This window comes from Carassius gibelio, chromosome B19 (genome assembly GCF_023724105.1).
Source record: "Carassius gibelio isolate Cgi1373 ecotype wild population from Czech Republic chromosome B19, carGib1.2-hapl.c, whole genome shotgun sequence".
Classification (NCBI taxonomy): Eukaryota; Metazoa; Chordata; class Actinopteri; order Cypriniformes; family Cyprinidae; genus Carassius; species Carassius gibelio.
Window position 1 is genome coordinate 12,321,481 of NC_068414.1, and position 16,259 is coordinate 12,337,739.

The following is a 16,259-nucleotide window of genomic DNA, read 5'->3' on the forward strand; positions in this document are numbered from 1 at the left end:
AAAAATACTAAAAACAAACAAGAAAAAATGACTAAGATAAAAAGTATTTAAATACAAAATACATTTGACTTTTTCCGAAGGTATTTAAAATACAAAATACAAAATAGTATTTCAAATACTGCCCATCCCTGATAGTCTATTAAGGAAGCTGATACCTTTTGACAACAATTTACGTACAGGTTATTACAAATTCCTGCAAAGGGAATTGCTGCTGTTACACTTACAGTTTAGTGTTGAACTCGTCTCTGGCTTTTAAGGACACTGTTTGTGTGTGTTTTACAGGATCTCGCGAGCTAACAACAAAAGCGCTAGCACAGCCAGCTAACGTTAGTGAAACACCGGTGTCTTTAGTCGTTTTATTTGGAAACCTATCAGTGATGGACATCGGAAAGAGTTTAGCTGTACATGTTATTACAAATTCCTGCAAGGGGAATTGCTGCTGTTACTCTTACAGGACAATCACATCCTTGTGTAGACTACTGACCAAACATTTAATTCAAATAATCACTTAATCTTTCATTTTTGGCCACCTTTCTACTATATGATGACACAGCCTTTATAATTTCTTCAACAAAAAAAGCACGTTGACATCAACCCCTACACAAATATACCATGGTTTTATCATAGTAAAACTGCTTAATTTCCTATGCATGATTTCTGAATGCTTGAGAAAATAAATTAGAGTCATAATAAAAAGATATAGACAATGTCGAGAGCTACAATTGTCATTTGTAAATAATACAATTTATCCATTTATTTATTTATTTTATTTACATTTTATCAAAATTCTATTTTCACCCCTATAATAGGTACTTTTTGTTCTTGTGGTTGTTGTTGTTGTTGTTTTCATCATATTTGAGGAAGGGGGGCACAACAATACAATCCTGCTTAGGGCATGCATTTGGCCTGGGTCACTATGAACATTATACACAGTGTACTTGAAAAGCAATTGATTTATGGAGCTAGAAAATTAAATGATACAAAAAAAAAAAAAAAAAAAAAAAAAAAAGATATATACTCCAACAGCTTTTGGACACAGAGAACATAAAATCCGAAACCATCTGTTTGCTTCCTAACGGATTTAACCCCGTGGTTGGACACAACATCTGTCACCCAGCGAGGGGCACGTGGGCCGTTTGAATAGAGACAGATGTTGGTTTTTCAAGCCCTGATGTCTGAGCTCATCAATCCTGGGGCGTTTGAATGCAGTGACCCCTCTGACTGTAATGACAGTGAGACCCCACGGTCACAGCCTGTGTTCAACAGAACCAGTGTATGTCTCTGTTATAATACACCCGTTGCACTGTTTCACAGGAGTCCTGGCTCCTCTGAGAAATGTAGAAAGATAATTATAAAAAATATTTTATGTTAATAGGCCGTTATTAAGTTAAAATGTGAACACAACAGGAATGCATAACATTTTTAATTATAATCATAACGTGTTTACAGCAAGCATGTTTCATACAAGAGGGCAGACAAATAAAAACCACTGAATTTGTACATTCAAAGCTCGTTTGCCTTTGATAAAATATTAAGAGTGACAATTCAGTCAATGTGTATTGACTCCCTTATGTATAGAGTGCTTATAATACTATGATACTTTTATAAATAATATGAACAATTCTATAACATTAACAATTACATTTAGTCATTTTGCAGATGCTTTTATCCAAAGCGACTTACAGGGGGAAACATATAGCGATTCTTCTTAAAGAGGCAAACAGACACGGGAAGTGCTTGTGATACCAACTTTTTGACATTGTTCAAGTAAGTACTTGCTAGAAAAAGGAATAAATATATCAATAAATAAATAAATATATATATTTATGATGAAGCCAAGTAGTTTCAAAAGAGATGAGTTTTTAGCTGTCGCTTGAAAATAGTCAGAAATTCATCATTCCAGATAAGGGTGGGAAGATCATTCCACCAGCCAGGAATGGTGAAGGAGAATGTTCTGGAAAGTGATTTTGAGCCTCTCTGTGATGGTCCCAAGAGGCGTCGCTCACTAGCGGATCTCAGACTTCTGAAAGGGATGTAGATACTGCATACTGAATCATTTGTAAAGGTCTAATTGTGCTTGATGTAAGTCCAGCCTGAAGGGCATTGCAGTAGTCCAGCCTAGAAATGACAAGGGCCTGGACAAGAAGTTGTGCAGCATGCTCTGTTAGGAAGGCTTTGTGATGTTATACAATAATATCAGTCAAAAGTTTGAAATAATTACGTTTTTTATTGTTTTTGATAGAACTCACTTCTGCTCAAGGCTGCATTTATTTAATCTAAAATACAGTAAAAATATTGTGAAATATTATTATAATTTAAAATAACTGTTTTCTATTTGAATATATATTTTAAAATGTAATTTATTCCTGTGATCAAAGCTGAATTTTCAGCTTCATTACTCCAGTCTAATGTCATGTTATCCTTCAGAAATCATTCTGATATGCCTTTCTAATATCTCGTAACATTCAAACGTTTGGGCTAATAAAGTGTTTTTATTTTTATTTTATTTATTTATTTTTTAAGATTTGCTACATTTACTTAGAAATTATGAATTAAATTTATCAAAAGTTAAAGACATTTATAATGTTACAAAAATAAATGAATTAAACAAACAAATAAAGAAAGTAAATATTTTACTGTTTGTGTGTGTGTGTGTGTGTGTGTGTGTGTGTGTGTGTGTGTGTGTGTGTGAGAGAGAGCGAGAGAGAGAGAGAGAGAGAGAGAGAGAGAGAGAGAGAGAGAGAGATGATTAGAGGGGGCCGGGGTGGTTGGTTTGTGGTGGTAAATGCCCGGCTGTAACAACACACATGACCGATCGGAAAGGCCAGAATTTGGCGTGGAGATTACAGTCAGAGCAGCAGACGATCACGCTATCGATTAAACCCGATATCGAGTTTATTTCCAGTCACGTTATTTGATTGGGTCAGACCTCAGCTCGTGTCATGATGCTGTAGATCAGTGTGTAGCTATATCTGTCTGGATTAGGCTTGTTTAACACTTTTAAACTCTCGGAATTAGCGCTTTCACGTCGGATCATCGATAGATTAGTGTTGATCTCGTCTCGGGCTTTTAAGGACACTGTTTGTGTGCGTTTTACAGGAGATCGCGAGCTAACAACAAAAGCGCTAGCATAAGCACAGCCGGCTAACGTTAGTCAAGCACCGGTGTCTTTAGTCGTTTTAGTTGGAAACCTATCAGTGATGGACATCGGAAAGAGTTTAGCTGCTTTAATAATTAGATAAATGTACATTTGGACTCCTAGGTTCATTAAATGAATCGATGAGTTGATATTTGTAGTTTAGCACAAGCCTGTTAGCATTAGCGACTCCTTTGTTGAGAAAACTGGGATATCAATCACTTAGCTTTTTATTGAGGGGAAATTTTTTATTTTATTCAGTCTTAGTGATTGTTTTATTGTTTATATCGTTCTGTTGTTTATCTAAGACGTTCGTTTGACTGCAGCATCAGTGTTTTATTAAGATAGGAAATGTTGAACAGCTAACGTTAGTGTCTCTTTTAATACTCGCCTAAACAACACGGATTTTGTGTATAAATAAGGATATTTAAGATACATAGTAGCATATCTTATCGAATAAAGCTACTATGGCTTACACTTCGAGCTTAAACCAGGTTTGTTTGCTGTGGACACATCTACTTCTCATATTCATGGGTAAGACACGTTATTTAGCTACTCAATATATCATGAAAAATCCTTATGTTAAGACAATTTCTGATTATGAAAAATTGTGTCTGTATATATTTAATGCTAAACAATGTTGTTTCATTGACATCACAGAGCAGTGCTATTTCAATGGTGTGCTGGTATCTCATGCACATACATTGTGGTTTCTCTAATGGCTAAATGGGGTTTGATTTAATTACTGGCACAGAATCGTAGCCAAACTCTCAAACACACTTTAAACATGTAGAGTAAATTAAATAACATGGCCTTTGTGTTTGAGATCAGATCCGGCTGAATGAAAGGAACAAAGACTTCTATTGTGAAAGCATGTTTATCTGTCTCTGTGATTGAATCCCATCATCTTGACTGGAAAAAAAGAAGAAAGTTTATCCTTTGCCCTTTGTTCTCATTGATTTACCCCTCCACCTCTCTCTATTTTGACCTGATAGGGAATTCTCAGTCCTAAATGCTTTGGGGAATTCTGTTTGTTTGTATGTTTGTTTGTTTGTTTTCAAAACCCTTCCTTTCACTTTTAATTTGGTATGGAAATTTCCCTTTTTCTAACCTTCAAAAAAAAAAAGCATACACTGATTTGATCATGTTTTCATTCTTAGTTGTTCCAGGATTATCTGAATTATTTTCTAACAAATTTGGCAAAAACCTCATGTCACCCAGCTGGATATCATTACCTGGGTCACATTTGCATCAGCACAATTCACAACAAAAAATTCATACACAGAAAATGCAAATTCACCAAATTTAAGATTGTCTTTCACTGACCCCTGGCCATCCTTATTCTTGCAGTTGATTATTAAATAACTAATTTATTTCTATAGTGCCCCTCTAAACCACAATGTTAGAATTAGTTTTTTTTTCATAAATGATTTCTTCTTTTTAATAGCTTGTGAATTATCTTAAAGACCAGTGCATCTGTTCCAGTTGCCAGATCTGTTGCTTGCAACATCACAACTGACCTATTGATATAGGCGAGCTGAAATATCCATCAGTTGTTCTACATTTGTTTGGCAGCGACCAGGTTTGCATGTGTTTCCCCTTCCCTGTGCTCCCATCATGCAGTCAGCTGCTGTTAGCAAACCAACATAAGGGAGGGAAACCCCAACAGATGATCGGCCAGCTCAAACAACACATGCCCTTCAGGGCTAACGTGGTCATGCATACAGAAAAGTAGTCTATTGTGAAAAGCATGCCTATAGAATACTGCACGAATAGAAGAGTGCCATGCCATTGGGACATAGTCAGATTTAATCGCCCTCGGTTCTATTAGGTCATGTTATGTTGCTATTAGATGGTTTATTTTGATCAGACTGTATTGATGTTGGATTTTGGTTGAAGGTGGCATACTAGAACATGCCAAAATAGTTTGCAGATATCACTTATTGACCATAGCAGTTTCGTCAGTTAGTCTCTCGATTATTCAGAGCTCCCTCATAAAATTTGGAATTGATATGAAAATACAAATTTAATTGGTTAGCATATTTTGGATAATGTAAATCCCACTTTTTTTTGCATATGGTGGTGACCAGATTTCCTAAAAACATATTCTATTTCTAAAATAAGGTGTATCCCAATATATCGCCTGGCTTACAGTATCGCAACCCCTGTGTTGTCCTGCGTATCGTATCGCCAGATTCTTGTCGATACACAGCCCTAGTGGCCATACAAGACTAAAAGCCCATGCACACCATGGACCATGACTACAAAGATAACGATAAAGAGATAGTTCTAAGAATCATTCTCAATATTAAAGAATAGCAGAGTCTACACAACAGATAAAACGATAAAGGCACGGACAAACTGGATATCGCTGGCATTACTTTCAGATTTTTTTTTTTTCAGCTGATGAACCATACAAACATTGACCCCCAATCAGAATCCATCCTGCTGTAATGAGCTCAAGAATTTAAAGTGGCATATGAGCATGTGCTTATAATAAATGGACAATATCGTCAGCAGGTATGACGCTAATATTTTTATTTTTATAGTTATCTTTCTTAGGGTGAATTGGCCTTAAGCCAGGATTTCAGTCCAATCCCTTTGTTGATAATAAGTGTTTTGAGATTTTCTAGCATTATGTCTTTCAAGTTTAGCAGTTGAAAAGGTTTGGATAAGCCGTGGCTTCGATCAGTCAGAACATGTAAAAATATTAGCCGAGGGTTATGCAGGCCTGATGTTCATGGCTTGATCTCTTAAATGCTTTAAAATGGTTATGCTGTTGGCTTTATTACAATGTAGGTTCAGCTGCATTCCTTTGTTAATTTTGAAGTGAAGCATTGTATCTTCTCAATTGTTGTGGGCGTTTGAACCAAATTTCGCAACAATGCGGTAAGCATTCTGGGTCAGTCTGTCACACACAAATGGGCTGTTTTAATATCGGTTTATAATGATTTCACATTGTTCCTACTTGCGTCCATCTGTAGATGAAATCTCAACCCTTGGTGTTCAAAGCCCTGCTGCTCACCAGATTAAATTTAACGGATCAGCTCCTTGCCCCCCTTTAGGTTTTCATGTACACATTATTGCTTTCTGCAGCAGAGTAGGGACATATGCATCTTCATTTCTTATTTTTTTTTCTGTTTTTACAGGAAACACAGTTTCATCGCAGCACAGCGAAAACGTGTATGTATCAAGCATGTCAAATGGTGAGTCCTGACTTCAGGTTTGATTTACAGACACGTGCTATATATCTTGTCTATCAACCTTCAAAGCAATATAGTGTTGATGACTGTTAACCAGAGTTAGTTTCTGAAGTCCTCAAACACAGCTTTTAAAGAATTGTATGTACCTCTGCAGATCAAAGGAATGTAAGACTCATAAATGCTCATGATATTTGGCCCAGATTAGTCTGCACATGTTACCTCTTGCCTAACTACTTACTGAATGAATACTTGCTTCTCTTTTATCCTCCCCATTTTATTAACAAGCATGTTGTTTTCCAAGAATTGCTTTGAAAGGGAGTCCTGGAACTATATTAGTGTACATCAGAAATTTTTTTGACCAGTATCCACTCACCACCTATAAACATTTCAAAACATTATTTCCCATTCTAGAGATAAAAAAAAAACAGAGTGAACAAAAACGGTGTGTGCTTAATTATTATGCATGTTAATATTCTGGTCTTAATCACCCATTATGTGTTGAATGTGCTTAACCTTTGTTTTTGTGGTCTTCTCCAGCCTGTGGAGATGTAGCGGAGCAGATAAGGGCGTCCAGTGGAGTGATCACCAGCCCTGGCTGGCCCTTTGAATACCCTTCTCACATCAACTGCAGCTGGAACATCAGGGCCAACCCTGGAGAGATCATCACCATCAGGTAACACCTCGCCACAATACTGCAATATTTGCCCTTCCACTGACGCAGTCAAGATCTGATCAAGTTTCTTCACAGTTTGCCTTAATGACAGGCTTAAGAGTTGTGGTCGTACTGATTCCCGCAGTGTTGGTGGAGTCTGATTCTCTGTACCAATGCACGCAACTGTGTTTGCTAAAACAATCGGCCTCTTTAGATACAGATGCAAAACTTTCTATTTATTTTTGTCACTTCTTTAAAAGCGATCTTTAAGGCAGAGCAGCATCTCTTGAATTATCAAGAGGTTCGGTTTGTAGTTTTGAGTTCTGTCTTAGTTTAAAGGAATAATCCTGTGGGTTTTTTTAAGCTGCTGCCACCTCAAACTCCCTTTGAAGGCTTTTTTCTATTTCTATTTTTATGTTGCACATCTGCTCTATTCTTGCGCTGCCTGTTAGCTTCAGCCAGAGTGTTTGTTTGCATCTTAATCCTAGAATGGTGTCCATGGTTACTGGCACAGAAATAGACCAAATGGGTATTTTTTTCCACGGGATGTGATTTTTGTGGTAAACGCAGCAACTTGCTAATTCAGCAAATGGGAACTGTCTTAAAAAGATTGGTTCAGTTTTCAGTGAGACGCATGTACCACAAGTATACCTTTCTTTTTATAGGTATTTAGTTTGGTGGAGTTGATACTACTTTATAACATTCAAGCCTTGATCTATTGATTTTTGAGGCATGTCATGCAACAAGATGCAATCGTGTGCCTAATGTTAATGGACTCTGGTGACCGGGATGCTGTTTTTCATACCGTCTCGTGCCCATACCCAATGTTCCTTTAATCAAAATCAGTTGTATTTTTAGTTTTCAGGACTTTGAAATTCAGAGCTCGCACAGATGTGGTTTGGACTGGATCTCCATTGGAACCTACAAGAACCTGGATGGGTACCGGGCCTGTGGCTCGACTATTCCTGCCCCATACATCTCCTCTCAGGATCACGTGTGGATCAAGTTCCACTCTGATGACAGCACGACTGCAAAAGGCTTCAGGCTCTCTTACATAACAGGTAGACCTGCTATTTATATCCATTTAGATACAGCCGTATCAGTACGGATGCTGTTACGCACTTGTCTCACACTGCCATGCGACACTCGTAAATTCTCTCACTCAAATTGTATTTGGTTACTGAAAAATGACCTGCTTTTCAAGAACACATTAACGTTATTCTTGAATTGGGTTCTTTCTAAGGCAAGCAGCACTGTTGTTATTCGTTAAAATTAGAGGGTTTTGGAAAAACTGGACAATGATAAAATGGGATTAGATTTCACAGACTTGGGTTGAATAAAGAAAGAAAGTCATGTTTAGAGACCAGAATTTGGGAGTTTGGCTATTTTTTGCTGACTATAGATATAAAAACTCATACTTTTTGCTGTTGCACATTACTATCCTCCTCTCAGGGTTTCTGCAGCTTTTAAAAAGTCCTAATTTGCCCTTAAACAAATTAGGGCCTTAAAATGCCTTATATTGGAGCAGAAAGTCTTACATTTCTGAAGTTATGGCATAAAAATACTGACAACTATTTTTCTTTTTTTGAAGTGCTTGCAACATTTTAAAGTACAAATATCTAAACATCTTTAAATCAAGATGGATTTACTTGAGATCCAAATTGAGCTTGTTTTTATTAGGCCTTGTTTTCTGAGAAATTGAATGAAATTTGAATTAAGCAGATTATTACATTTACATTAAGTCATTTAGCAGATGCTTTTATCCAAAAGTGACTTCCAAATGAGGACCATGGAAGCGATCAAAATCAACAAAAAGAGCATTGATAGAAAAGTGCTATTATTCAAGTGTATTTGTATAGCGCTTTTCATGATACAAATTGTTGCAAAGCAGCTTTACAGAAAATTAAGTTTCTGCGATATATTTAGTAGTATCTTATCAGTGGTGACTGTCAGTTTAAGGTATAGTTCACAAAATTTTATGTCTATCTGCTTACCCCCAGGGCATCCAAGGTTTTTGTTTTTTTGACTTTTTTTCTCTTCTGTGAAACACAAAGGAAGATTTTGAACTCAAACTGTTGCAGTCTGTCAGTCATATAAGGGAAGTGAATGGGAATCACGCAAACATACACAAACAAAAGCTAATTAAACCTTGCGGCTCGTGACGATACAGTGATGTGTAAAGACATGAAACAATCAGTCTGTGCAAAAAACTGAACACTATTTATATAGGTTTACCTCTGATTCACCGCAATGTCCGAACTGTTCTGAGCATGTTCGCGTCGTCTTCTTCAGCCAGTGCGTGACGCATTGTCGTCTTGTTTTACAGCAGATCGCAGACTTATAAGTGCATTACCGTCACCTATCTCTGAAATGGACCATTGACACTGCAAGCCAGTGCAAATTGATAAACAGAGGTGTGACGTGTATTATTTTTGGCTCATTAAAATATATTCTTGCTGCCGCGTTCTGAATTAATTGTAAAGGTTTGATAGAACTGGCTGGGAGACCTGCTAAGAGAGCATTGTAATAGTCCAGCCTGGACAGAACAAGAGCTTGAACAAGGAGTTGTGCAGCATGTTCCGAAAAAAAGGGCTTGATCTAGATGTTGAATAAAAAGCAATCTGCAGCACCAGGCAGTATTTTTTAAAAATCAGATTCTTCTGAGCCTGTTGGCAGATATTGGACCTTTTTAATTATATACGCTTCACTTCGATACATTTCTCAGAAAACAAGACCTTAGAAAGGCGTTTTTGTGTTCTAGTAAAGCAGTTTTGGTTTGTAAAATTGAAAGTTGTATTTTCAAACATTGAAGTGCTGCTAATACAGCTTATTGCATTCTCCTTAGTCTTACATATAGACAACACATAGTTCCTTATAAATTTTCTTCCTTTTGGTCTTTAAAAAAACACGTACGTCTCTTAAAATGGGTAATCTCTTTGTGTAATCTATAGGGAAATCGGAAGAAGCCAGCTGCAAGCCTGAGCAGTTCCACTGCGCTAATGGAAAGTGTATCCCAGAGTCCTGGAAGTGTAACACCATGGATGAATGTGGCGATAACTCAGACGAGGAGCTGTGTGTACAGCCTAATCCCTCCTCATTCTTCTCCTTCCAGCCTTGCGCCTTCAACCAGTTCCCTTGTCTCTCACGCTACACCCGTGTTTACACCTGTCTGCCAGAGTCGCTCAAATGCGACGGCAGCATTGACTGTCAGGACTTGGGTGACGAAATCGACTGTGACGTGCCAACCTGTGGTGAATGGCTGCGCAACTTCTACGGTACTTTCAGCTCGCCCAACTATCCTGACTTCTATCCTCCTGGCAGTAACTGCACCTGGCTGATTGATACCGGCGACCACCGTAAGGTCATCCTGCGCTTTATGGACTTCAAGCTGGACGGCACAGGCTATGGCGATTATGTTAAAGTCTACGATGGACTAGAGGAGAACCCCAGGCGTCTGTTGCGTGTGTTGACTGCGTTCGACTCTCGAGCCCCTGTAGCAGTGGTGTCATCTTCAGGCCAGCTTCGGATACACTTTTATGCTGACAAAATCAATGCGGCTCGAGGGTTTAACGTTACATATCAAGTAGAGGGTTTCTGCCTGCCGTGGGAAATCCCGTGCGGAGGGAACTGGGGTTGCTACACTGAACAACAACGCTGTGACGGCTACTGGCACTGTCCCAATGGCAGGGACGAGCTCAACTGCAGCAACTGCCAGGAAGACGAGTTCCCATGCTCGCGAAACGGTGCCTGCTACCCACGCTCTGACCGGTGCAACTACCAGAACCGCTGCCCGAACGGCTCTGATGAGAAGAACTGCTTTTTCTGCCAACCTGGAAACTTCCACTGCAAGAACAACCGCTGCGTTTTTGAAAGCTGGGTGTGTGACGCGCAAGACGACTGCGGGGACGGAAGCGATGAGGAGAGCTGCCCGGTAATCGTGCCCACACGAGTCATCACTGCCGCTGTAATCGGGAGTCTGATCTGCGGCCTGCTGCTGGTCATTGCTCTGGGCTGCACATGCAAACTCTACTCACTCAGGATGTTTGAGCGCAGGTTAGTGAAGATACTTCGCCAGACTAGAGCTAAAACAGAAATGGATAGTTCAGGGAAAATATTTATTATGGGGCTGTCAATCGATTATATTAATCTGATCACTCTTCAAATGCGGACAATAAATTTCCCACAAAAGATCATTTAAACCATTATTGTTACATGAGAAATTCATGAAATAGATATTATTAAAAAACAAAATGAAAGATTTTTTTTTAAATTAATGATTTTTTTTTCAGGTTTTTCTTTTTATTAATATTTAAAAAATATTTGAATAAAATTATAATTAATGAACAAACTGCCAGTAGAAGTAAATGGTGGAAGTAAATGTCTTAATGAGTAAGTAAGAGTCCTCCATTCATTTGAGTGTTTCAAACAGCTTGATTCATTTAGAAATTGTTCACACAACACACAACAGTTCTGTCGCTTTAATAGGTAATATTTGCGTTGGCAAAACATCGCTTCAGTGACATCGCACTCATTGCTTCTGTGATATTGCTTGGCTATATCCAGTGTTTCTCACAGACTTACACTCTTTGTATGGTGGCACTTCCCCACAGGATATTTATATAGGTATGCATGTTTACTGCATTAAACCTCAGTTGATTTTTATGGTGGTCTGAATGAAAACCGCAGAGAGGCTGACTGAATTTGGAGAATTTGGAGCAGCAGAAATAGCCGTTTCCCCGGTAAGGCTGTAATCAGAGCAGGGCTGTGCTCAACAAATGCTACTTTATCAGGCATTATAGGAAAGATGAGATGAAAATGACATCAAAACTTTTCTGAAGACAGTTGGCTTTAAATATACATTCATAATAACACCTGCCCTGCGTTTTGATTTTGAAACACGCATGGATACGCAATGAAATCTAAGCCTCCTGGAAAATCTGTTCGAGGCGGTCAGTTTTGATATTGTGGCAGTCTGCCACAAATAAATCAATGTATGGAAAACGCTGATATTATATGATATAAATTTAAGACAAAATCTCATACGGGATGGGCATGTTCTCCCAATCTCTTGAATTTAAAGGCGTTTAACTGCATTTTAGGCTGCATCATTTGGTGAGTTGATGCATGTATGCATCACCAATAAACTGTTTAGATAAGATGACATGCATAGGGTGGGATGTATATGATAATTGCATTTTTTTTTCATTGTTAATTAGATTAACTTACTAAACCAAAAGCCCTAATTTATTAATTTGATCAGTTTATGCTTCTGTGACTGTACCAACTACCAGTTAATGGGTTTGTTGTTCTTCCAGGTCCTTTGAGACTCAGCTCTCTAGAGTGGAAGCCGAGTTACTGAGAAGAGAAGCTCCTCCATCGTATGGGCAGCTGATTGCTCAAGGACTGATCCCCCCAGTGGAGGATTTTCCTGTCTGCTCTGGAAACCAGGTAAGAAGACCACAAGACCACACCCGATTCAGATCATCAGCTCGGGCTCCATGAACTCCTGTGTCAGATAAGGCAGACATGCAAAATGTGCAGAGCAGTGGTTGAAGAGGAACAGGACTGAAAACCACTGGTCTAAATTTTAGTTGGCGTATTGGCTAGATGAAAATGTATGAGCCCAGACAAGCCTTCTCTATAGTAGGCTTGGTAAACTTGCATCAAGGTGCTGACCTTGGAATATTTCCAGATCGTATGGAGCATGATGGCTGATCTCCATGTTTAGGGTGACCTTGGGTAACACTCCCTATTGTTCTTGCTTTCAGGCATCTGTTTTAGAAAACCTGAGACTGGCAGTTCGCTCTCAGCTGGGATTCACCTCAATCCGGCTCCCCACCACAGGACGTCACGGCAACATCTGGAGACGCCTGTTCAATTTCACACGTTCACGGCGCTCTGGTTCCCTCGCGCTGGTGTCTGCGGACACAGAAGAGGGTGCTGATGGCAGCACCTCAGCTCGTGAGCCGGAGAGGCTTGGCTCTCGCCGTGGACTCTTGCCCTTGGACTCCGACGATACGGACACTGAGAGTGAGCAGCATCCCCGCAGGGATGTCCCAGGAGCTGCTGGAGGCCTGATGGCCCCTCTGCCACAGAAAACACCCCCTACAACAGCAGTGGAAGCCATCGTCTCGGTGTCTGCCAGCTCGGCTCCACTCGTCAGCCGGGAGAGCAGCATCTCTGAGAGCATCTCGGAAAGTTCTGGAGTAACTGGATCCTCATGTACTACTACTGCTACCACTACTTCCTCAAGAAGCCCCTTTAGCAGCGCTCTTAGCCGGGTCACCCGCAGCCTGCGATGGATTCGTTTCTCTTTAGGGCGCTCTGGAGATGGAGGGTCAAGTGGCATTGGGCAGAATCACAGCCCTCTGCGGCAACTGGAGCAAGGAAGTGTGGGTTGCACTGGGGTTGGCATTAGAGGCGAGGATGAGGACGACGTGGAGCTCCTCATTCCCGTCTCAGATGCAAGCTCCCTGGACAGTGATGAGAGCTCCAGGCCGCTGCTGGAACAAGGCCTGGACCAGGCCTTCGGGCCCCACCTGACCCCCGCTGCGGTCTCTCTCAGAGGCCGGCTGGTGGGTAGGGATGGCCCCTGTGAACACTGTGGAATTGTCCACACGGCGCGGATCCCGGACGCTTGTCTGGAGGCGACTGCTAAAACAGAAACTAGTGACGATGAGTCACTGCTGCTCTGTTAAGACTCAAAGGAACTCCCTGACTCGATACATGACCCATATGACTCTAAAATGCCCCTGCTTACAGCTTGCCATTTCTGTTATCGCCCCTAGTGGAGCGGAGGTTTGATTGTCTTCAGACAAAACGAAGAGCTTCAGAAATCAGGTACTTTTAAAGAGAGGTCTGTAAAGATATAGAGTACAAGAGCTCCCCAGTCCCACTGTCCCTTCCACTGTGCAATATTAGTGTTTGTTGATGTTTACCAGGACAAAGTCTATTTTTCTGAAGAGTCAAACTAAGCTCACGTAGAGTCGAGAGTGAGCCGCTCTGCTGTTCTCAGTATGGGAATGCAGCACGAACAGATGTGTCTATCCTGGACAGTGTGGGACATCAAAAGACTGAACACATACAAGCTCTCTGAGAGATTTGTTACCTAACCTTTAATTTATTTGTACTTTTGATGTCAGACTTTTATTTTATTATTTTTAGGAATGGTTGACCCAAAAATGAAACGTCTACTCACCCTAATGTTGTTCCAGACATGGTTTCTGTTGTACAGTTATTGTGAAAGGTGTCCTAGCAGCTCTTTTCTACGTTGTGCTAGATTTGGTGAGAGATTTTTTTTTTACCATTAACTACAGTCATGCAGAAGTCGTATGGGCTTATTTGAGGGTCCTCTTTTGTTAATGGTTTTGTTCTACCCATGTAGTTTCACTGTGTGGAAAAGAGCAGCTTGGACATTCTGCAAAGTAGCTCAAAGTTTGTTTAGGGGTTTGTTAAATACTCCTAAATTAAAGTAATTTTATATTTCTTGTGATAAAGTCATACAGGTTTGGAACAGCTGAGTAAATGATAGCATTATCATTTTGGGTGAAATTATTCTGCTTGCAAAATTTGGGAGATCAAAGAGCGTTTGGTACGTTTGTCTACTTCAGTGTGAGTTTGTGTCCCTGCTGCAGTGGTACTTGGTGCATTACCTGCGATTATGAGCATGGGACATTTATTTATAACTTGATTATAATCGGAGAGGGAGCTACTATTTTTAAAGGATATTGCATTGTATAACAGCCTCTTTTGTTTGTTGTATTTATTGTTTTGTAACTGTTAACCTTTTGGTAACCTTACTGTTTTGGTACTGAGGAATCTTTGTGTGTGAGTGTGTATTTATTATTGGTTTTCATTTCGATAGCTTTTACTTGAAAAGCATGTCCAGCTGTCTTCTGCTTATATATATAATTCTATACACACATACACAAACTTGCAAAAGATATATAAATAAAGATGAAAATATAAGTCTTTACTGCACTAAAAGAATTAAAGTGTTCATCCCTCTTGTGTTGGACTTGTTTTTCTTTTTTTGTCTTTTAAGTGAGCCAAAGCCAGTTTACTTTTCTCCTATCTAATTGAGGCTTAAAATATATGTATTTGTCGAAAACCTCTAACTGTATCAATATCTAGAGTAAAAAATAAAATCTATTATAAAAACGGAGCACTTTCCAATGCCTTAATTTGCAGTGCCACACAGTGGCCATTCTTTTGACAGAACCATATACCATTAATGCGTTAGTTCACCCAAACATCAAAATTATGTAATTAATAACTCACCCTCATGTTGTTCCAAACCCGTAAGACCTTCGTTTAACTTCTGAACACAGTTTAAGATATTTTAGATTTAGTCTGAGAGCTCTCAGTCCCTCCATTGAAGCTGTGTGTACGGTATACTGTCCATGTCCAGAAAGGTAAGAAAAACATCATCAAAGTAGTCCATGTGACATCAGAGGGTCTGTCAGAATATTCTGAAGCATTGAAAATACATTTTGGTCCAAAAATAGCAAAAACTACGACTTAATTCACCATTGTTTCTCTTCCGTGTCTGTTGTGAGAGTTCAAAATAAAGCAGTTTGTGAACGAATCATTCGATGTAACTGGATCTTTTTGAACCAGTTCACCAAATCAAACTGAATCGTTTATAAAGGTTCGCGTCTCCAATACGCATTAATCCAGTTCTTATTCGGTAACATCGAATATGCATTACATCAGTGAAGATCCATTTTTCATAAAAACTCTCGGACTAAATCTAAAATATTTTAAACCGTGTCCCGAAGATGAACAGAGGTGTCATGCGTTTGGAATGTAATGAGAGTTATTAATAACATAATTTAGATTTTTGGGTGAACTAACCCTTTAAAACTATTTTACACTTAACAAAAACATATCATAGCCACTTCTCACTATTCCTGTGAGACAATGGATATTGTACATCTCAGTATACATTTGGTGTAGTTTCCATAGCTTAACGTTTGCAAATGTGGAAATTGCAGAATAATGTTTTTTTTTCAATTAGAATGCCCTTTAGTATATGAGAAAATGATTGATAGAGTAATCAATTATCAATATAATCATTATTTGCAGCACTAGGCATTTTTCATAAATTACGAGAAATCAATTAGCCAGCACTAACAAGTAAGATTAGTTAAACATTAAACAATAATTGATCTGCAAGTAAACAAACATTTTATTTTATTATGATTTATTCATTTTTAGCTAGATCATGTTCAATGCTGCAGTTAAACGGTTTCTTTACTATTCTAAT

At 39.1% G+C, this 16,259-nt stretch overlaps 1 protein-coding gene across 1 annotated transcript; it reads left to right on the forward strand.

The window, feature by feature from the left end:
- The first annotated feature begins 2,695 nt into the window (after positions 1–2,695).
- Positions 2,696–15,001, forward strand: LOC127979128 (low-density lipoprotein receptor-related protein 12). Its single transcript, XM_052584317.1, has 7 exons — positions 2,696–3,670; positions 6,286–6,342; positions 6,877–7,012; positions 7,850–8,052; positions 9,943–11,044; positions 12,307–12,439; positions 12,760–15,001. The coding sequence occupies exons 1-7, from the start codon at positions 3,604–3,606 to the stop codon at positions 13,687–13,689; spliced, it is 2,628 nt and encodes an 875-aa protein (XP_052440277.1). The 5' UTR covers positions 2,696–3,603; the 3' UTR covers positions 13,690–15,001.
- Positions 15,002–16,259: the final 1,258 nt, after the last annotated feature.

Coding starts and splice junctions, on each gene's coding strand:
- LOC127979128 (XM_052584317.1), top strand. CDS start 3,604: ATGGCTTACACTTCGAGCTTAAACCAGGTTTGTTTGCTGTGGACACAT. Junction 6,343..6,876: donor TGTATCAAGCATGTCAAATG/GTGAGTCCTGAC, acceptor GGTCTTCTCCAG/CCTGTGGAGATGTAGCGGAG. Junction 11,045..12,306: donor CTCAGGATGTTTGAGCGCAG/GTTAGTGAAGAT, acceptor TTGTTCTTCCAG/GTCCTTTGAGACTCAGCTCT.